At 52.2% G+C, this 22,801-nt stretch overlaps 1 protein-coding gene across 3 annotated transcripts in view; it reads left to right on the top strand.

Annotated features, from left to right (window-relative positions):
• Positions 1-22,801, top strand: part of SYNJ2 (synaptojanin 2) — a 97,531-nt gene that overhangs the window by 15,169 nt on the left and 59,561 nt on the right. For all 3 annotated transcript variants that reach the window (XM_014795483.2, XM_004440708.3, XM_087425090.1), the window contains exons 2-3: positions 9,560-9,646; positions 19,053-19,323. In XM_014795483.2, the coding sequence (XP_014650969.2) occupies positions 9,560-9,646; positions 19,053-19,323 (358 nt within the window). The remainder of the gene's footprint in view (positions 1-9,559; positions 9,647-19,052; positions 19,324-22,801) is intronic.

The following is a 22,801-nucleotide window of genomic DNA, read 5'->3' as shown; positions in this document are numbered from 1 at the left end:
ATCTGCTTCTTGAAGGGATGCTTCTTCTCCTGGTCCTATTCTCGCCTCACTGCTGTTTGCCCCAGGGCCTAGAGCAGGACCCGGCACGCAGGGGATATCTAGAATCCTTGTGGAGTGAGGGAATTGAAGTGTGACGGGAGGTGTGACTCTCCCCTACTCTCAGGCTCCCTCATCCCCAGAGCCTCTCTCCTCCCTGCGTCTCATGTAGCATAAGAAGACATAAATGGATCATACTACATGGCTTCTAAAGGGTGTGTGTGTGTGTGTGTGTGCACGCGCGCATGTGTGGAAATAGGGCTTCTCTGCGAGGGGGGAGGCACTGAGGTGGGGTTGTAGTGGGGGTGGAAGGGAGGGATAACCTGAGTGAGGAAGAAGAGAGGAGGAAGTACTGGGGAACTGGTTTGGCTGATCAGTTAGTGAAGAAACTGGAAAAAGTAGCATCCGGCTCCTTTTCCGGTTTCTCCACCGCCAGGCCCAGGCCGTGGACCTCATCTTTTAGTCATAGGAAGCGAACTGAAGGGTTTGTTATATGAGGAAGTGACACATCAGGACTTGGGGGGAGCGGGGAGACTGAGGACCTGGGAGGGAGATCTGTGGTCAGGCCATGAACGCTGTCCCCCCCGCCATGTCTACAGAGAACATGCACACACTTGGGTATTTTTATGCTTCTTTGTTGTCCCCTGTTGGGATGGAGGATGCATGGCTGCCCCAGGCCTTCCCATGCTGCTGCTCCTAAGGTGTAAGAACTGCTAACCAGGGCTTGGGACCCGTTGCCTGGCTCTGCCAGATGCATATTCAGCACTCTTCAGTATTTTTTTTAAGGCCTGGATTCCATCTTTTTAAGGGAAGAAAGTCTCAACTATAAAAGCTCGGTGTCCTGCCCTGTGCTCAAGCCCTCTTTTCGAGGAGCCGGCCTCCTCCTCCGGCCTGGTCACCTCAGCCACCGCTGACCTTGGCACAGGGAGGGGAGTGTGGAGGGGCCAGCTCCTGCCCCACAGATGTTTTCCAGCTGTGGCTGCAGGAGCTGATACGTTTTCCTCTGATTTCCTCTGGCTGGGCTGTGCACGCTGGTGCAGCCTTGTTAGGTAGTGTTTCTGAGTGGCCCTCGCTGGCTCTTTGGTGTGGCCTGGACTTTTTGGTGAAGGAGAGAGGCCGTGGGGAGCTCAGCACTGTTTCTTAGCAGGGCTGACGTGTCTGCCCAGTTGGCTTTTGTCTTGGCTCTCCAGCTTCTGTTTCAGACTGATGTTTTGATTTCCACTTTGCTTAGCAACCCTCCTGCAGCCTCGTCAGCCCTGGGAAAACCATTGTCTTTCTCAAGAGCTGCCTTAGCTCCAAAATGATATCTCTGGAGGGAAGAGCTCCGAGCTCATCTGACCTGAGCTCAGAATTAGCACATGAAGGAGACACTGACCTTGATCTGGATGATTTTTTCCTCTTGAGACCCTGAAATACAAGAAGGTGGTTTAATTTCAGGCGCAACGACGCGGCCACAAATGCTACCTTAGTCGTGGGCAGTCTGCTTTGTTAAATTGACCTACTTATTTTTCTGACCTGTGGGCTGGGCTCCGCTGGAATTTCCTTATGGCATGTTATTGTGGAAAATATTATGAAAGAAAGAAGCACGTGTGGTTGGTTTGCGTATTGATCCAGACCGGCTGTCTGCTGACCAGGATCACGGCCTGCCTGGCCTGGGTTTTAGGTAGCAGAGCAGACTCCGGCTACAGCCCTGAGCACGGCCACTCCCACTGAGACCAGCCCCGGCCTGGGGACGTCTGATGACACAGCTCTGTCCTGGGAACCGGAATTCATGGGCCAAGTTTGCTCTGCTTTGGAGCAAGATACTGTTTCCCCTGCAGGCCTCTCAAGTGGTGGCTGTTTCTCTTCCAGTCCCCTTGGCCCACTGGACCCAGGGTTGGGACATGAGTCTCCTAGGCTCCTCTTTGCCACCTCCAGACTGGTTGCCTTCCCTCCTCCATCAAAGCGCTTAACTTTGAATCTCATGTGCATTGCCCACCAGGTGGTCTTCCTAGGCTCACCTAAACATCTAACCTGTCAACACCGCACTCAGGATCCAGGGCGGGGACCACAGCTCACTGGCAGGGCAGCACAGGGCTTTCTCCTTCTCTGAGTCATCCTCGTGGCAGCCCTTGCTGTCCACACAGCCATCCGGAGGCCCCCAGGCACAACTCACTCACCTGGCGTGGATGCCAGGGCCGCCTTGCTGGGAAGTCTCACTCCCGACAAGATCCAGTATTGGGTGGCTGAGCTTCCAGGGTCTCTCAAAGGACAGGCCCTTCCAAGAGTCTCCGCATGGCCCCATTGCTATTTATAGTTCACCTGTGGTTCCTCTCATCCAGATGCCTTTTATCAGTTGGGACTATTTTTATCATCAGCCGTGTTGTCTAGTAACACAGACAACTTTTATCAGGTTACCAGGGAAACAGGACTAGAAAGTTAACCTAAGGTCAAATTCTTCTGCAGGCTCTGTTAACCCTTTGCCCCCACACACCAAGGAACCACATCACCCACTGCCCTCCTTGAAATTGCCTGGTTCCTTGGTGATTTTACCTTCCTCTCTGTCAGTCTCCCAGATGCTGGGTCCTGTCTTCGTTCTTGGTACCCTCAGTCGCCATGTTGATCCTTCTGAAGACCTTGGCATTCAGTTCCCTGGCCTTCCCTCCTCCAATGAGTGTGTCCTCTGCCCCGGCTCAGCCACTCACTCCCATGGCCGTGCCTTTGTCCCTCCACCATCTGTGTCAGCCATCCCGCTCTGCATCTTCCACCTCCATCTTCCTTCCCCAGCTCATCCCTCAGTTCCCCAACTCCAGTGACCTTTGACCCTACTGGGACTGTGACCCCTTGAATCCAGACCTCTTCACAGTCCCTGCCCTGGCCCCCACACCTCTCCTCCCTCTTCACTGTCTCAGTCACTGACCCTGCCTTGCAGTCTCCCTCCCTCCCCTGCTCCTCCGTTGTTGCTTGGTCCTACTCGCCTGGGGAAACCACTGGCCAGATCCTCCTCTCCTCACCTGTATCTGCCTCTGGGCGGCTGGAAGTTTCTGGAGACGACCCACTACTACACTGATGGGTCTCATTGTCACGTCATGACCCCTAAGTCCAGGGGGGCCCTTCAACTACGTTTCTGTATTCCGTTCACTCACCCACCTCCCCAGACGGCTGTTTCACACCTTCCCTCTCAACTCTGCCGCACCCTCTCCTCCTCCTCCTCGCTCTTAGCTGATGGAGTCGCTTCTCATTGCGCTGAGAAAATTGAAGCAATTGGGAGAGAATATCCACACACTGCCTGCAGCACAGCTACCCGCCCACCCACATCTGCCCCATGTGTTCCCCTTCTCTTCTGTTAACCATGGTGGACTGTCTGTGTTTAAGGCTGGTCCCCACTTATACATCGGATTCTACTGGCCTACCTGAGGGCGTCGCCCCAGCAGCTCCTCTCTCTCTTGCTGCATCACTTTTTACCTCTCTTGGATCATTTCTACCAGTGTACAACTTGGTGTTAACTCCCTTATCTTGGAGAAATCTTTTTTTTTTTTTTTTTTTGGTGAGGAAGATTATCCCTGAGCTAACATCTGTTGCCAGTCCTCCTATTTGCTGCTGAGGAAGATTATCCCTGAGCTAACACCTGTGCCAGTCTTCCTCTATTTTGTATGTGGGTCGCCACCACAGCATGGCTTGATAAGTGGTGCATCGGTGCACATCTGGGATCCGGACCTGCGAACCCCGGGCCACCAAAGCAGAGCTTGCAAACTTAACCACTACACCACCAGGCTGGCCCCTGGAGAAATCTTTTGATCCTACTTCCCTCTCCACAACCTCCACTTCTGTGCTCTACACACACACACACGTGCGCACACACGCGCAGTTCCTCAAAGAATTCTCTCTGCTCACTGTCTCTGTTTTCTCTCTCCCTCTCCGTTTAGGTTTCAGCTCCTCAGTTTTACTGAAGCTGCTGTTTTCTGGCTCAGCAATGCCTGACTAAAATGGTGAATGCTCGGTCCTCATGTTATGGACCAGTGTCTGACTTGCTGACCACTCTTGCCTCCTTGAAATGCTTTCTTCTCTGGGCTTCCAGGACACATGCTCTTCTGGTTTTCCTTGTATCTTTGGCCATTTCTCCTCAGTCTCCTTGACCTATGAACACACTGCTCCCTACACTCACTCTCGAGGTGATCTCCTCCAATCTCATGATTTTAAATACCTCTGTTTGCTCGGGACGCCCCTGTTTGTATCTTTAGCCAGGCTTCTCTGCTGGACTCCAGGCTGGAACAGATCTGTCCTCGACTTTGGGCTCCCACTGGTGCTTCAGGCTCAGCTCGTCTGACCTGAGCTCTAAAGCTCCACCTGGGCCTGTCCTGTCAGTCTTTTGCCATCATGGGTAATGACCACTCCATCCCTTCAGTTGTTCAGGCAAAAAATTTGGGATCATCCTTGAACTCTGTCTTTCTCTCATATTCCACATCCAGTCTGCCCACAAATCCTTTTGGTACTACCTTCAAAACATATGCAGATATTTGATGATGTTGAGGAATTATGGTTAAATTTTTTCAGATGTGATAGTGGTATTGTGGTTATGTTTTTAAAAAGAGCCCTTATCTTTTAGAGATTCTTACTGAAATATTTATAGATGAAATGATATGATATCTGGGATTTACTCAGAATAATCTGGGGCAGTGATTCTTACTTGGAGGGCTCGTTAAAACACAGATTTCTGGGTCTCAAGCTCAGAGTTTCTGATTCAGTAGGTCCGAAGTGGGGCTCCATAATTTGTATTTCTAACGGTGATTGATGTTAAGTCTGAGGACCACATTGTGAGACCCACGGATTTAAGGTGTAGGAGAGTCTGGGGATTTGAAGGAAACAAGGTTGGCATGAGTTGATAGTGGTTGGAGTAGGGGGTACATGGTAATGTGTGTACATAGGGTTCATGACACTACTGTACTTTTCTTTGGAAATTTCCATAATAAAACAGTGTGTGTTTATCTCCAGAATTTGACTATTTCTCAGCACCTCCTCTGCTCCCATCTGGTCCAGGCTAGCATCATCTCATGCCTGGATCATTGTAGTGCCTCCTAAATGGTGTCCTTGCTTTTCCCCTTGCCCCTTATGGTCTGTTCTCAGCAGAGCAGCCAGGGTGATCCTCAAAACTCTCTTTCAGAGTGAAACCTCAAGACTTTTTATGACCTAGAAAGCTCTTTACAATGTGGTCCCCACTCCGTTGCCTCTGTCAGACACAGTGACCTCGCTGGTCCTTGGCTATACCAGGAACGCTTCTGCCTCAGGACCTTTGCACGTGCTCCTCTGGGCCTACAGTGCTCCCCCATGCTCTGCTCAGCCATCTCTCTCATTTCCTTCAGGTCTGTGTTCAAAAGTCACCCTTGCAGAGAGGCCTTTTCAGACCATACTGTGTAAAATTTCACTCCCCATACCCCTCACCCCCATATCCCTCTTTCCCTACTCACTTTTCCTTCTTAGCTCATATCAGTGTCTATATAGTGCTTATTGGTCTTGTCTATCCCTCTTGGCAGGAAGCTTGCCTGGCACCCTGCCACTCCACCGCCTTCATGGCTGTGCCTCGGTAGTGCCACTGCCCCCGGCTCCCACCCCCACCCAGGTTGGCCTCCTCTGTCATCACTCATCCATTCATGACACACGTCCCTTCTTTGCCACTGCCCAGTGCCTGCCTCGGCTAACTCTGTCATCAAGAGACTTTTGTCTGTTTGGTTCCCGGCTGGATCTCGGTGCCTAGGACAGTGCCAGCCTCGGAAGGCTCTCAGACACACGTTCACTGAAGGAATGGCCGAATCCCAGGGCAAGAGGTGGACGAGGAAGAGGGTGGGAGAGTAGATGAGAGCACTTTCCTTAACAGGCTGGAAAGTCCTGGCCGACGGGAGGGGAAGCAAGATCGTTCCCACATGGAAAAACCTACAGGAAATGCAGCGAAATGTGGAAGACAGGAATATTCTATTTCTGAGATATTAAGTAAGGAAGGACAGAAGTTGCAAATGGGCCGACCAAATACGGCCTGCAGAGGTGTGTGTGCAGCCCACACGCTGCTTAAAATAAATTTGGGTTGGTTGCCAACACTGGAAAATCAGGAGTGTCCTATTTCTCTTGTAAAACTGGAGACTTGCTGGCACTGGGCTGGCACGCCTGCCTGGGGGCAACTGGCTGGAACTGACCATGTGTCCCTAGTAGAGGGCCGGTGTGTGTCATCTGGTCACCCACAGCCCCTTCCAGCAGCTTCTTTCATTCATGACCTGCCTGGTACCTGTAGTCATTCGATTTGTAAGCTCCCCTTTGAAGAGCAAAATGGATTTCTTCTTCCTTCAAACCTAACTGAGGACCAGTTGTTTGGGGCAAGAGGTGGTGTCGAGTGGTTTTGGAATAGGCTGCCGGGGAGGCCAGGCCTCTGGGAGAGTGGAGGTGGGGCAGTGAGAGCAGCAAGGGGGCCCTGCATCACAGTGGGGTTGCACCCTGCCACCCTGCTTATACACTGGAGGGGTCAGAAGGGGCCTTGGAAAGGAAGCCATTGAGAAAAGAAAATAAGTGTACTGGAGAGACGGTTTGCTTTAAAAGGACTGGCTCACCAAATGAAAAGATTACCAAGTGTTATGGGTTCAGATGTGTCCCCCTGAAAGATTGGTTAAAGTCCTAACTCCCAGTACCTGGGATTGTGACCTTATTTGGAAACCGGGTCATCGCAGAGGTAATTAGTTCAGTTGAGATGAGGTCATACTGGAGCAGGGTGGGCCCCCAATCCAATATGACAGGTGTCCCTGGGGAGAGACATGGAGACACAAGGAGCGGATGGCCACGTGACGCTGAAGGCAGAGAGATTGGAGAGACACAGCTGCAAGGCAAGGGAGGCCAAGGATTGACGGCCACCACCAGAAGCTGGGAGGGGGCAGGGAAGGGTCCTCCCCTGGAGAATTAAGCCACCAGGTTTGTTTCCAGTTAGTCTGTTTGTGGTGGAGAAACAGCATCTCCTTACAAAACTCTCACATCCGCTAAGGTCGTGACCTGCTGTGAGTTGTCACATGAAAAGTCAGGGACAAAGACGTTTATATTAGGGAGTCAATAATTTACAGGATTTGAATGGGACCAGGTGGCCCTGTGGTGTTGGGGTTGTTTGTTATTTAAGTATGAGGATGAAAAGTCTTCTTTTATTTGTGTTTAATTTTCCTGGTGACCGGGGACGTGATGTGCGCATTTGTCGTCTGTGATCCAGCAGGGCGAGGGGTCGGTGTTGTTTCCACAGCTTCTCCTCGTGGTCACATTCCCCCCTCTGAAGTGTGGATACGACCACATCACTTTGGTTAGCAGTTTCCTGATGTTTTGTTTTATTTGCTCGGGATTATCTGCAGAGGTCAATGAATGCACAAAGACCTCCTTGTTTTACGGTTCACAGAATGGGAACCGAATGATACTGAGGCGTAAGGGTTCTGTTTTAAGGCTTTGTAAAGCTCCGAGGGTTGAAATATATGTTTTTGTGTCAGAATTATCCACTTGCGATTATCAACTTGTCTGTGGAGGTGAGCACCAGGAGCTCCTGGCTTACCTCTCCCGGGTTCTGCCTGCAGCCCCTGCGGACGGGGAGACCCCACGTTTGGCCAGGCGCATGACCTGCAGGAGGGACGTTCACTTCTTCTTGTGAGGTTGGGATTCACAGGATTTACCTGTCCTAGAGCAGCGAGCAGGCCCATTTCCAGGAGGACTCTGTAGACACGTGACACAGTGCCTGTCCCTTAACAGATGTGATTGAGTTAAGGACCTTGAGATGGGGAGAGTGTCCTGGGTGTTCTGGGTGCGCCCAGTGTACTCACAAGGATCCTGAAAAGATGGAAGAGGGAGGGACGAGAGGGAGAGAGAATGAGATGTGAAGATGGGAGCAGAGGTCAGAGTGATGCGATTGCAGGTTCTGAAGAGGAAGGAAGGGGCCAGGGGCTGAGGGATGCAGGCCACCTCCAGGAGCTGGAAAAGGCCAGGAAATGGAGTCTCTCCTAGAGCTTCCAGAAGGAACACAATCCCGCCAACACCTTGATTTTAACCCGGTGAAACCCATTTCAGAGACTTCTGACCTGCAGAATTGTAAGATCATAAATGTGTGTTGTTTGGGGCCACTGAGTCTGTGGTCATTTGTTACCACAGTCATTTATTAGGAGACTAAGAAATCATTTCACCACCTCTCCCAGCTGCCCTGTGGTCTGAGACAGGTTGAGGGAGTAGGTGGGACTATGGCCTCCCAGTCCTTTTCATAATTATCTTCAGGTTACTCTGTCCACCCCTCACCAGTCCCCCAAAAAACACTAATCAATCAGAAAAATTCGTGTGAGTGTTGTGGGACAATGTAATTTGTTAAACTGGTTCTTAACCTTTCTGGTGTCACACTCCTTTGAGATTCTGATGAAAACTATGGGTCCCAGCCCCATAAAAATATACATCCAGAGCCAGCCCGATGGTGTAGTGGTTAAGTTCATGTGCAATGCTTTGGCAGCCCGGGGTTTGAGGGTTCGGATCCCGCACGCAGACCTACACACCTCTCCTCAAGCCATGCTGCGGCAGCGTCCCACGTATAAAATAGAGGAAGCTGGGCACAGATGTTAACTCAGGGCCAATCTTCCTCACAGACACACACACACAAATATATGTATATATGTCCAAAAAATTTGCATACAGTTTGAGAGATTATACAGATTCCTCCAGTGTCTGCCTGGCCCCCCTCTGCCACCCCAGGTTAAAAGCTGTTGTATTAAATTCAGTTGAGGCTGAATGACTGCCTTCCTAGTAAATCTCCCTAATTGCATTTGTCAGGCCCTTATTTGAGGATTCATCCATGTTTGTATTTTGTTCTGTGCATTTAGAAACATTCTTCTGAGAAGGGGTCCCAAGGCCCGCCCCTGTAATAGCCAAAGGTGTCTGCAGCATCGTTGTAAAGGTTAAGGGCTCCCTGCTCCTAAGTGTCCTTCCCTCTGTCAGTTTTGCTTTTTCCTTCTGCTTTCCACTAGGCTGTGTCTTGCCGTGGGTGCTGTCAGTGACTGCCGGAGACCCAGGGGTTTCTGCTCATGCAGCTTGCCTTGGGAGTCACTGGGGGCACCCAGGCCTTCTGCTCAGGCTCCCCTGTGTGTTAGTAGGCCCCTGGGGACAATACGTAGGAAGGAAGGTCCTCCCCATCGGGTCACGATGACTCACCCGTTTCTGAGCATGTGGACTGCAAAGTGACAGGGCCTGGCCCATGGCATCTGCTGCAGGCACGAAGCCAGTGCCTCTGGCCTGCCAGGGCCTCCCCTCAGCCTCTCCAGCCCCCAGGAAGCTGCCGGCACTTCCAGAAAATCAGACAGCAGGCTTTTCCTGGGAAGGTCTGAATCTCTGCAGCTCGGTGATTGGCTGATCATAAAGCCTCACACACATGACTTGGGGCTGAGTTTTGTCTGTGCGTTTTCTGTTTGGGGAGGGTGGGGAGCGGGACGGGGAGGCTGCGGTGAGTGGACTCTGACAGGGGACGCACGCTCATGTTGTCTGTGATGTGTTTCTCCCCCAGCTCCGGAAGAAAAGGAGGTCATTAAGGGAGAGTATGGGAAGCTCACTGATGCTTATGGCTGCCTGGGGGAGCTCAGGTTGAAATCCGGTGAGTACCATCCAGACGGAGCAGCAGCTGTCAGAACGTGTGACGCGAGGCTTCTGAAGCTCTGGGCAGAGCCTCTTTGTGTTAGTTGGGGAAGACTGCAGGATTTAGGCGTTTTATTTTAACTGTTGGGATCTTTTTAAATGTTTCTTTATTTCACCGAGCCTGCACCTCCACGCTGGGGTGGAGACCAAGGTGAGCTTAGCCCGGCTCTCTCCACCGTCTGTGCTGGCGGAGGAGGAGGTGCGGCCAGCCCTGGTGCCAAGGAGGTCATTTTCATTGTTTGCCCACCAGGACCTAAGTTTTTCGGAAGTCTGGCCTGGGGGTCCGCCCAGGGGTTGTTTGTCCCTTACAAGGGATCTGTACTCTAGAGGGGTGGATGCGGGGAGTCTGTAGCCCCTGGACTCGCTGGGTGTGTCTTAAGGGAGAGTAGCCAGGTCTGGGCGATGTTGACAAGGAAAGAAAAGCCACCAGTACCTGACCGTTAGGCACCCAGGGTGGGCGAGAACGTTCAAAAAATGGGCCATGTAATCTGACTTGAAAAGGCAGAGAACTTATAGGATCAAGTGGGCATCCTTGCTCAGTATGAGACTTGCAGGGCCAAGCCATCGGCCGGCCACACTGCCGTGGGGGCCACAGCCTTGCCACGGGGCCACAGCCTCACCTCTGCGCTCCTGGAGGTCGTGGGTCTGCAGTCCCCATCCTTCCTCCTCTCTCAGCCACCTCATTTATGTTGGCCCCACTCAGTGTCTTCAGTGACTTATGAGACCAGACCAGAGCACAGGTGACATTCCTGGTTCTCGGTCCTGCTTGGTGAAAATGGGGATGGCTGTGAGTTGACCAAATTCGGGTGGTGGCTTTTCCTGAGCCCAGCTTGTGCGTCTCCACGTCTCACGCAGCAGCTGTTTTCCTGGACTGAGGATTTTAAAAGCCGAGAGGATAGCAACTGTGGTCTGGCCTGACTTTTCTGGGTCTTTTCTTTCATGGGATGGTTTTTCCTGAATTATGATGATTACGTTGATCATTTCCAAACAGTGTTTAGACAAAACCAGTCCCCACATGACAAAATACATTTATTAAATGTCTGTTTTATGCCAAGGGCTAGCTATACATTAGCTTATTTCCTCCTAAAAGTAAGCCAATATGATATGGTATCTTTTCCCCTGTTTATAGCAAAGGAAACTAGCTCAGAGGGTTAAAGTAACTTGCCTCAAGTAAGAAGCTTAGCTCGGATTCAAACCCGGATCTAGCTGCCTCCAAACACTTGCTTTTTCCAGGAGAATGTGCTGCCTGCCAAGGGTTTTCTCTGGGATTTCCCCCCCCCCGGGCAGTGATTTTTCAGAGGTTACGAAAAATTCCTGTGGCCCTTGCCTCTATCATGATGGTGCGAGGATGACAGCTGACCTTAGAGTGCGTGCTCTGTGCTGGATGCTGTTTTAAGTGTCTTAGTGTATTAACTCAGCTCTCCCAACAGCCTGTGAAGTAGGTACTCATGCTGTCCTGCTTTACAGACACAGGAGGAGAAGCCCAGGTAGCTGAAGTGCTGTATTTCATCTCTTCTGTGACACATTTTTTGACATTGTAACATCGAGGCACTCGGGATGTGTTACAGTTGTTGGCATCTTAGCGTTATAATTGGCAATGTTTTTCTTGTACTGAAGTTAATGATCCGTTTTGCATCTGGTGGGGACCTGGATTCAGGGCAGGGCCGTAACTTCGCGGGGTAGGTCAGCTGTCCAGTGGAGACCTGGGTTTGAAACTCGTGCCTTCCGGCACCAGGGGCTGCTTTCACCTGCCAGGCTGTTCTTTCCTGAAAGGGGCAGAAAGGCTGAGCTTGAGGGACAGGAAGAGCAGTACTGTCCCGCATCCCAGGGAGAGCGTTTTCTCCTGGGCTGTGATCTGAGATCAGCCACAGGAATTGGTCCTAACCGGGAAGCGCGGCAGCCCCCAGAGATATATTGTCAGATGCAGCCAGGGTGTCTACAGGTGCCGGCCCAGGGGTCCGGGCGGGCTTCAGCAGGAGGAGGGAGGGCGGCAACTTCTCGAGCTGCCCTAGAGGAGGCTCTCCTCGCTTCCGGCAGCCAGTGCCCACCCACCTGCCCCTCCCCTGAGGAGTGAGCGCACACAGCCTCTGGTGCCATGAGAGACTAGCCGAGCGGGGCCGTGCCCTGGCATGGGGGGCCGTCAGGTCTCCAGCCCCCATTTCTGATGTCCTCTCAATACCCCCAGCCCTGCCTGCCAGAGTCGCCCTCCAAGTGGGCTGCGAAGGCCCTTTGAGTGTGGTGAGGATGAGTTTGACTTTTAGAAGGTCAGGGTTATTAGGCCTTTTTCAACACATTTCTGCAAGTGCCCTAGCATATCTGAAGGACGGAAGGATGGGGCCTTACAATCAACTTTTCCAGACCCCCCTTTGTTACGTTGAAAAGTGTTTGGCTTTAACTTGATTTTCTTTTCCCACTGCACGTCCCCAACCTTGAACTATGATCTGTTTTGTTTTGGTTTTTTTCTTACCTGTTGAGGGTGTGGGGCAGCCAGGAGGGAAATTCCAACTTCTAGTTGCGACCCACATGACCAGCCCGAGCGGAGGATGGGCTCCCTTTTGACTTTTTTAGGCTGAGGGTCTCTGTACAAAGACAGAGACTTCTCCTCAGGCTCTTAACTTGGGGCAGTCGTTCAATTTCCATCTTCCTAAGTGAAAATAGCCTTTTATGTAGGAAATTAAGAAACATGCACAAAAGTTGCATAAAAGCTTTATCTCAGGTTCCTAGGTTTTCATGGAGAGCCCAAAGTTCCTCCTTCCTCCCTGAAATGCCAGCAGGAAGAGGGTGGAGCTCCACGATTAGCCTGGGAGTTGGGCTTCCTGATATATACACAATACAAAACAGAAAGTGAGAGTATAGCAATAAAAAGAGTTTATCCCAATGATTATAGGGATTTAACTCCCTTTTAACCTAAGATCTCAAGGCCTGCCTGTTTCCTAGCTTCAGGGGTTGAATAAATTGAAGTCTATAATGAATTGTGTCTCCTAGAGTTGTGCAGTGCACAGCCTGTGAAGCTGTGCATGACAGCCCTATAAACTTTCCACCAGATAGCCCTCCTAGGTTCTAAGTCTAGCTTCACAACAGACTGACCTTCTGAGTTCATTTACTCTCTCTAGAGCTGTTTTCCCCTCCATGAAACCAGGAAAACCGCCTCATCTCTATCTTACGGTTCTTAAGAGATTTACATGACAGAATGAACATGGTACTGAGCATAGGTACTGAGTGGGAGGGGGCTGGCCTGCAGAGGGGTCCCTCAGGGAGAACTGGGTGTGGGGTGAAGGCCCCAGCTGCATGCCTTTGGGCCGTTGACTCTGGGGGGATGGTGGATCTGCAGAGGCCAGCTAAGGGCTGACTTCGTGGGGGTAGTCACTACAGAATAAGGAGTCTCTGGAGAGGGAAATTTGAGTCTTTAGTCTTACGAAATTTAGGGTATGCCGTGTTCTCCAGCAAGTCTTGAAATGGAATGGCCTTCATCAGTCTTAGAATAATTTGTTTTAATACCTATACCGCATGGTGTGCTGGTGAATAGTTGACATCCAGCTCTCTGGAGGGGAAAGCCCTGATACGCAGTGTTTGCCAGTTTCCGTGGTGTAAATGCACTGAGCCTGGCTGATTGCAGGCTGTCGGTGCAGAGCTGGGAAAAGATATGCACGGCTGGCTCCCGGGGGCCCGTGTAACTGCCAGCACACCACTGTCCACGCCACTGTCGTGTTCTAGGAAAGGAAGGTGGAGGAGGTCCTTGTACACGCGGAGATGAGGAATTGAGACTTCTGGGCTTCTTGGTGTGGGGGGAGGGCCTCGGGCATCCTCTGGCCAAAGCTCCTCACTTCGCGGTGGGAAAGCCTAGTGTTCATATGTCCTTTGTTCGCGGGTTTAAGTATGAGAGTACCTGTACGAGCAGAAGGGTGGATAAGAGGGTCTGTGGGCACCCCAGGGTTGAGAGGGTACAAGGCTGGCCAGGGAGAGAACTCGGAGGCTGAGCCAACGCAGAGAAATGCCAGCGCAGGAAGAGCAGCGAGAACACGCCCAGCATTGTCCCCGAATAAACGGCATTGTGTCTGCGCATGACTCACCGCGATCGCGATGCCAGCCCCTCCAGGCCAGATGACAAATGGCCACAGCTAAACAAGACACGGACCCTCTTACTGCAGGGGTTGGGGGTACTGGGTGGCTTTGACGTGGAGCTGGGTTTTAAAGGCAGCCCCCTGAGGGAGAGAATTTCTAAGTTGATATTGAGGTTTCAGAGTTGTTTTTTTCTTTATTAGGGTAAAATATACAAAAGGTAAATTACAAATACCATTATAACCAATTTTAAGTGTACGGTTCAGTGGCATTAAGGACATTCACATTGTTATGCAACCATCACCACCATCTATCTCCAGAACTTTCTTCATCTTCCCAAACTGAATTCCTGTACTCATTAAACAGTATATTTGAGGTGGTTGCATTCCACTTCCCTACCTGCTTGTTCAGGCTGCAGGCAGAATTGTCTAGACTATGACCCTCCTGCCCTCTGGAGGGTGTGTGTGTGTGTGTGTGTGTGACCCCATCTGGTTCTTCTGTGTCTTCCGGCTTGTGACCCATTGCTTGCCCTCCCCGCCACCTCATCTGACTCTGTCCAGCAACCTCTGACCCGGGCCTGGTCTTGCTTTGGCCAGAGCCCTGGAACCAGAGAGTTTGAGTGGGAAGGGACATGGAACCCATCTGGTGCATCCTCCTCTGAGGCCCAGCGAGGGTAGGACACTTGCCTGAGGCCCCGCGGGCCACTGGAGGCGTGCAGAGCCCAGAGCCCCATCTCTGAGGCCGAGGCGAGTTTGAGTTTTGTCTTTCCCGTGCTACAAGATCCTTACTGGGTTCAAGTCCCTGGACTCAGCCTCAACCAGTGACTTCTGAGACCCTCCCTAGCCGGTTTACTACTTGGCTGTGAGAAGACTGATGCTGCCTTAGTAAAACCAGAGCCTGGATCCTGTGCTCAAGGTGAGCATCAGAGGGGACTTCCCACACTCCTGGGGCAGGTGACTACCACTAGCCTCACTTCTATCCCTGAGAGACACCTTCTTTGTAGGGATCACAGGCCAACACTGCAGTGACATGTGGGCCAGAGGGGCAGTGACCCCCCAACAGTCTGGTGCTAGACTCAAACCAGGAGCCTTTCCTTAAACCTGTAGTGTGTGGGGAGCACACAAGGCTGGTAAACAAGATTGGGGAGACGCGGTCAGGCCAGTATTGGAGTAACAGGAAGCCATATGCTGGGTGCGTCCCCCTCCTAGAGTGGCTGTGGCCTGGGGCAGTTCTTCTGGGGTCACCAAGACTGTATCCAGGACACAGACATGGTTAGTTCTAAGGAAAACAATTTCCAGGTCCTCGACTCCTTCCGATTATTGGTTTGTCTAAGAATGTGCTTGTGATGAGGGCCAGCTTCTCATTCCCTCTGTCCCATCCACAACCGCCTTTCTCCCATCTTACCTTTCTCACAGTGGCCCAGGAAGTAAATTCCTCCAGGGTACCAAACAAAGGGACACTTCAAAATATTGTTGTCAGCCCTGTTGAGGAAGTAAGTCACCTCAGTGACTAGGTGACAAATCTGTTTGCAAGTCAGGTGGTATTCAGTTGTTTGCTTTCCACAAAATTGAAGAACTTAATTGAAGTATCAGCTGACAGCATTAACAGTAATTTTGTCAATAGATCCTTGTTATTTTTTTTAGCATGTAACTCAGAAGGGCTTTGAAGAATTGACTGACATTTCTATAATGAAGCGCTTTGTATTCCCATTAATGTATTGATGTGAACAAGGTTTCTTAGTGTTCACATCTATAAAAATGAGAATAGAACTAGAGTTGATATAGAATCTAGTTTCATTCCATCAATAAATAATATTTATCCATGAATATGTGAACTAGAAGTTCATCCATCTCAGTAAGAGATGCCTTTCCAACAACTCTTTACTTTTTATGTTAAATGATTTTTTAGCAAAATGTTTTGTTTACATTGTTTGATCAGTCGTGTGCTGAAAATCATTGCAATGATAACTCAAACCAGAAGCAACTCTTTTGAATCACTTTGAGCATTAGGATCAGATTCCTGCACAGTATAATCAACACAAGACATGGAAGTACAAGATGCGTTATACTAGGATGATGTTCCGTGGGGAAAGTGGAATGGAGATATGAGTGAAAATCCCATCTGTTAAAGAAGAACTTGTTCATATATTGCTTTAAATAACAGGCGATGATGAGAATCAAATCACTGTCTAGATTCCGTTGGATACTGGTAAAGAGGCCCACAACAGTTTCCTTTTCAGATGTCAATATTTAGCATATGCTGAAAATCTATTACTCACAACCGTGTAAACTAACAATGAAAACTTTTGGTGTCAGTTTAAACATGAACAAGAGGCACATGGGTCAGCGACACTCTTAGGGAGACAACAAGCCAAAGTGATGGGAGACTGCTGGACCTTCGGGCTGGATGGAGCCCGGGCCAGGGCGAGACCCGTGTTTGTGTCTTGGTTCCAACACAGACGCGCCGTGCCCTTGGGCAGGCTATTCAGCTCCCTGGGGGACAGTCCCTCATGTGTGACGTGGCAGCGTTGTCAGGCATGTTGGCCATACTTCTGCAAGGATATAGTCAAGAACACCAGCTCTGAAGCTGGACTTGGCTTGAGTAACTTGCCCGGGTGGTGTAGCCAGAAAGTGGCTTTGAATCAACAGCTCCCCCACTGTGTCACCTTCACTAGTTAACCTCTCTGTGCCTCCATCTTCCTTCCTGTAAAATGGGGCTAAAAATGGTCCCTCCCCTGTGGGTTGCTGGGAGGAGGTCTGTGGACTGGTGCTTGGCGCCTGTAAGCACCGCCCTGAGAACTAGCTGTCATCAGAGCGCCTGGCTGCAGCCACACGTGGCTCTCATTCACCAGCTCCCTCTCCTGAGCCCCTGCTCCCGGGACCAGGAGCCCGAATTCTCAGTGGTGGCGGCACCTCCCCTTTGTCCTCATTTATTTTAAGAGTCTTTTCGTGCCTGCTGCAGCATACTCATCCCGAGCCTCCCCCGGCCGCTGCCCTGAACAGGAAGTGCCTACTGCCTTCAGAGCAACCTGGGACTCCTGCCAGGGACTCGGTCCCCCACGCAGAGGCTGTTGAGGAAGTGCGGCTAGACATCAACCTCACGGCTTGGATGGAGGGATGTAAAGTAAAATTTGCCATGCCTGTCCTTGAACCCAGTCCTCACAGAGTCTAATCTTGGGCTTGCAGCCTAGACCCCAGGGATGGTCTCTGGCCACTCCAAGGGGGCTGGTCTTGAACTCTGCTTGTCACTGTGCTGAGCCCATCGGAAGCGGCAGAGAGGATGGCCGGGCATTGGTTCCAGCACAGCTGTGGGAATATTTGCATTCGTGAGGCTGTGATTTGAGGACGGCAGCCCCACATAAACCCCCGCTTGTCTTCCAGAAGTGACGCCTGTGCTACTTAAGAAACTCAGCCCCCGACACCTGTCACTGTCCGCAGCATAACTGCCTTATTCTCGTGTTCTTTTAAAATGGTTTCCTGATAAGCTGCCTGGAGAGGTGGGATATGAGCCACTGGGTCGCCGTGTTGGACCTGCCCCCCACCGCCCCCCGCCATATACATGGTAGGATTGGTGAATGAAGGCGTCTTAAATAAAAACCAGACATTACCTGCCCCACGGAGCGCTCTTCTCCCTCGTGAGTGTGGGGAGGGAGTTGGGGGAGGTGGTGAGCAGGGGAACTGCCAGTCCTGGGGTCTTTCATCAGAGCCTCCAGAGATCTGGGAACATTGGCCGCCGTTGTTCCGCATCATGACCACTGACCGTTTGGAGCAGGTCTTGCTAGGAGTGGGTCCTTTAAACCTCAGCAGGGTGGGTGGGGGGTGGCCTCTGCACCAGAACCACACCAGCCCCTGAAGGCCAGTTAGTCCCCCAAGTTATCCCTTGGGCCCTCTCCTGAAATAGAGGAGAGTAGGGGCGCTGGCCCCACTGTGCCCAGAGCAGAGCTTTGCTGTGCACCCCCACTCACACAGCGTGTGTGTGTCAAGCACCTTTGTGTGCCAGGGCCTGCTGTGTGGTGGGGGATGCGCAACAACCCTGGACAGTGCGTGGGGTCCCCAGAGGGGGGTGTCTCCTCCTGGCAACAGGGTCAGCTGTGGTTTGAGTAACCCTTTCACGGGGGGCGGGGGAGGCTTGAGCTGCTCTTGTTGGCTTATTTAGGAAGCATTCATCAGATACTTGCTGTGTGCAGTGCTGGGATATAACAAGGAAACAGAGCCCTACTCCTAAGGAACCCCCAGTCTACTGGGGGACACAGGGAAGGAGGTTGTAGCTTTGCATATGACGAGGGCTAACAGGGATGCTGTTGGCACATGGAAGGGGCACCTAACAGTGTCTTGGCAAAACAAGGAAATCTCCTTGGAGGAGGTGCTGCTGAGTTGACCCCAGAAGGGTGGAGAGGAGTTCTCCTGGAAAAGGGGTGGAGAGGTCAGGCAGGATGGTCCTGACAAGCACTGGGAAGGCTCGTGCTGTTCTAGAGGGTGGAGGGGCGGGGAAGGTGAGTAGGGAAGGAGTCGTGGAGGGCCTTGCTGGGCAGGTGGTGGTGGGGCGTCCTAGACAGAGGCAGCATCTTGTGCAAAGGCCCAGGGGTACAAGGGCGTAGGGCACATTTGAGGAGCTGCAGAGGACAGCCCTTGAGAGCTGCCAGGCCCTGAGTGTTGTATGTGAGGAGGGACAGGGTGGGCAAGGTTGGGATGGGAGGGCCCGAGAGGAGTTCCCGTTTTGGTCCTGTGGGGCGTGGCAGCCGTGGAAGGATTTAAGCAGAGGAGAGAGGTCTGCGATCAGGTGAGTTTGAGGGGTGACTCCAGTGACGGAGCTTGGAGGACTGACCCCAGCTGGGGGCCCGGAGCCAGTCAGTGGCTGAGGATTAGTGGGGAGGGTGCATTGGAGACGTGGCAGATATGGGCGAGGTGTGGGGCTGGGAAGGCTCCAAGCCAGTGGCCCTCAGACTCTGGTGGGCAGCAGAACCACCTGGGGGCTTGTGAAAGCATGGGCTGCCAGCCCACCTGCAGACTGCAGAGGTCTGGGAGGGGCCGAGAATCTGCATTTCTAATGAGGTCCCAGGGGCAGCTGTTGCTGGTCAGGGGCGGTACTCTGAGAGCCACGCTCTAGGTATCAGGCTCAGGTGACAGGGCGGATTCCTGAGACACTGACTTTAGGAACGAGGTGCGAGGTGCCCCGGATGTGAGGGAGTGAACAGGAGGTCGTGAAGTTGCAGTAGGAAACTGGGCAGTTTGTACCCCTTTGTCACTCTGAGCTGTCCTGCAGCATCCACTGTGATCCTAAGCGCACACATCTGATTTCCTTTCCAGGTGGCACTTCCCTGAGCTTCCTGGTGTTGGTGACAGGCTGCACATCTGTGGGCAGAATTCCAGAGGCCGAGATCTACAAAATCACTGCCACCGACTTTTACCCTCTTCAGGAAGAGGCCAAGGAGGAGGACCGCCTCACAGCCTTGAAGAAGATCCTCAACTCGGGGGTCTTCTACTTCTCGTGGCCCAACGACGGGTCGTGCTTTGACCTCACCGTCCGGGCGCAGAAGCAGGGCGATGACAGCTGCGAGTGGGGCAACTCCTTCTTTTGGTGAGGGCCCTGGGCCCGTGTCCCCTGCCCCCGGGTCACATGGAGGGCGGGCTCTGATTGGCGCCAGGTCGTTGATCTCAGCTTTGCATCATCCCCAGGATCCTGGCTTACCTCTGAGCCGTGATCGTGCCTGCTGGCTCTCAGCACAGTGAGAGGAAAACTAACCCGGATTCCCCACCCCCGGTCAGGAGAGGTGTCCAAAGGGGTCTAGTGTAGACTCAGGAGAGAGAATCTACTCCGTTAGGGATGAGCATAAGAGCCACATCTCCGGCTGCCTCCTAAGGGTCTGGGCCCGTGCTCAGTGCTTCTGTGGGGATTCGCCCTTTTGGCCCTCTCGGTACCCTGGTTATCCTCCAGCGCACACGTATTTACTGCTGATGTTCATAAAGCACTCATGATCCAGGCACAGTTTAAGTTCTCTGCAGCTAGTAACTCATATAATCCTAATAGAAATCTATGGGGTAGAGTCTGTGATCCGCATTGGACAGATAAGGAGACTGAGGCTGGGACAAGTGAGGGAATTTGAACCCAGGCCTTCTGGCTGAAGATCCCATGCTATTGATCACAAAGCCAAGCCAGCTCCATCAATGGGGAAACTGAGTCATCCTGCCACAGTGATGTGCTGTAGTGTGACAAGACACGTCCTGAAGCCCAAACAAAGGTGGCTGGATTTCTGTATGTTTAGGGTCATCTGTAGCCAGCCCTGGTGGTCCGGCAGTTAAGACTCAGTGCTCTCACTGCCTAGAGTTTGTTTCTGGGTCAGGGAACCACACCACCCATCTGTTGGTTGTCATACTGTGGCAGCTGTGTGTTACCGTGATGCTGAAAGCTATGCCACCAGGATTTCAAATACCAGCAGGGTCACCCAGGGTGGACAGGTTTCAGTGGAGCTTCCAGACTAAGACAGACTAAGAAGGACCTGGCCACCCACTTCCATAAAAAGTGGCCATGAAAACCCTGTGAATAGCAGCAGAACACTGTCTTATATAGCGCAGAAGAGGAGAGGGTGGCACAGAAAGACCGGGCAGGGTTCCGCTCTGCTGTGCACAGGGGCGCTAGGAGTCAGAATCCACTTGAGGGCACTAACCACAAAGGATCATCTGGGCGCCCCTTCATGGACATAGCTAGGTGTGGATGGCCCTATAAATATGTAAGTTATCTCTTACCCTCTCTGGGCCCTGGAGTTCATGCCCCTGATGAGTCCTGTGAAAGGGGGCAGTGATTTACATACAGTGGTACCCAAGCCTGGGTTGTCAGTGGTGCTGTTCCCCTCAGATTCACCAGGAGAAGCAAATCAGAAGCAAAAGTGATGAAAATCATGCTCTAGAAATTGTCCAGTGTACCTCACATACTGAGATGTTGTCAGAATTCCAGTGTTGGCCTTTCGGGCCCTAAGACAGGATTGGCGAGGCTAATTTCACCCTTTATTTGTACCTCTCTCCCTTTGCCCAAACAGAAGAAGTCATAGGTTTCCATCACCAGATAAATCTTCTTTCCTTGGTGCTTCGGATCCCCCACAAGTGAATTCCTGGCTTCTGTCTGGGGAAACGGGGAGTTCACCATATCTTTCCATGTGTCCCAGTGCTCCCCACCCTCAAATCCTCTTGGGTTCTGTAGTTTTGTTGAGTTTTTTGGGCAGTAACGTGCTCAAACTTCAAAACGCACGTGAATCTCCTGCTGATCTTGTTAAAATGCAGATTCTCATTCAGCAGGTCGAGGCTGGGGTCCGAGACTCGGCATTTCCAGCAAGGCGATGGTGGTGGCACAGCTGCTGCTGGTTTGAGGACCACACTCTGAGTAACAGGCCCAGGGGATGGAGTGTGTGAATCACTAGTTACATTTTGCAGGGACCAGCTGGTGCATGTGCCCCTTGAAGGCAGCCAAGCTTAGGGACACAGGGGCTGTGGATTATGAGGGTCTCCGTGCTAAGGCCATGGAGCCATTATCAACCCCAACTGTCGGGCGAGCAGAGGCGAGGGGTCTCAGAGGCTGTCACATTCCTTGGAAACATGGTTAAGGCTGTTAGAGATGCCTCCATCTGGATCCCCCCAGCACCTTTGCAGCTGCCCTTCCCAGGCCGCCTCATGCTCTGTGGTTGGAGATTCGAGGTACACAAAAAGTAGTAAGACAAAGGGGAGGTTCACAAAGTGGAGGCTGAGAGGGGCGTGGGAGGCCCCGAGTGGACACTAGACTCTGTCCTGAGTTGAGAGGAGGCGGCGACCCTGGAGCGTGCCAGGCTGCAGGGCTCTACCACACTCTGGGGCGTGGTGTTTGGGCTCAGGGCGGTGCCCACGGAACTGACCACAATTGAGTCAGCCCCAGCAGAGCGGTCATGGGCTTGACTGCCTAAACCCACCATTTGGGGTGGTGCGTTCAAGGTCTGGACCTGCATCTGGAGTCAGATGGGGTCAACACTGAACGTGGCCGGTGAACGAGGGAGAGGGTGCAGTGAGGGTGGTGAGGTCATTTTTCTGGGCTGGTTATTGACCCCACTGGTCACTGCTTCCCAGTACAGTCAAGGCCTGGGAGGAACGCGAAGCTGTTTCCTGTGTAGTTTTGGGCCTCTGCCTCCCGGGGTATGAGCTGCCCTCCCTCAGGGGGTCAGGCCAGCATGACTACAAACAAGGATTATTCAGAGTTGACCATTTGGCAGAAGCCTCCTTCTCCTGACCCCTGGTGACTGACAACAGCTGTAGATGTGTGGCTGAAGATTCTAGAATATTCTGGAGACCGTGCCTTGACACCACATGCAGATTTAATACGTTTGTTACTAGAGCTGGTTGATCATCTGAATTTTAGAGAGTGACTCAGGAGAAGGAAATGTCTTTTTGTGGAGTAGGGCTTCCTGATCATCAGCTTTCAGACAGACATGCGCTGTGGCCGTGAGAGCTCAGACGTGGCCGTGCTCCCCGAGGGGGTGTCTCTTAGCACAGGTGGAAGCGGTCACAGTCACAGTCCAGGAGGGTGGCCTCAGAGCAGGGACTCCTGAGGTGTCAGAGCTCACAGCCCTCTTCTCCAGCAATGAGAAAATGCTGCCATCCTTGAGGAAGGCTCGAGGGCGGGAACAGTGCTGCCTTTGTTAAACAAATGGGGCATTGTGATCTAGATTTGCCTAATACTCTGTAAGAGAGAGGCTCAGCTGAGGGTTCTTGCCTCCCTGGGAGCATGTTCCGGGCCTCAGGACAGCACTGCTCCAGTCCCCTGGGCGCACTGGGTGGACCTGGTAGCAGCTTGTGGTCTCCGGGTGTCCAGAGTCTCCACATGCTCTCCAGAGTCTCCATGCGGCTGCACACAGGTGAGGCTGTCAATGTAGGGCTTCAGCAAGAGAGGTGCGGGGCTGGCCGTGCTGGGTGAAGAGCACGGGCTCTGAGCTTCCACGCCGTCACTTAGCGCCTCCGTGACCTTGGGCAAAGCCTTCCCTTCTCTGTGCCTCGGTTTCCGTATCTGTAACATGGGCTGAATGATGATACCTTTCACA

Source organism: Ceratotherium simum, chromosome 38 (genome assembly GCF_057802395.1).
Source record: "Ceratotherium simum simum isolate JZ-2026a chromosome 38, ASM5780239v1, whole genome shotgun sequence".
NCBI classification, from domain to species: domain Eukaryota; kingdom Metazoa; phylum Chordata; class Mammalia; order Perissodactyla; family Rhinocerotidae; genus Ceratotherium; species Ceratotherium simum.
Note: the sequence above shows the minus strand (reverse complement) of the source record. Positions and strands in the feature narration are given on the sequence as shown.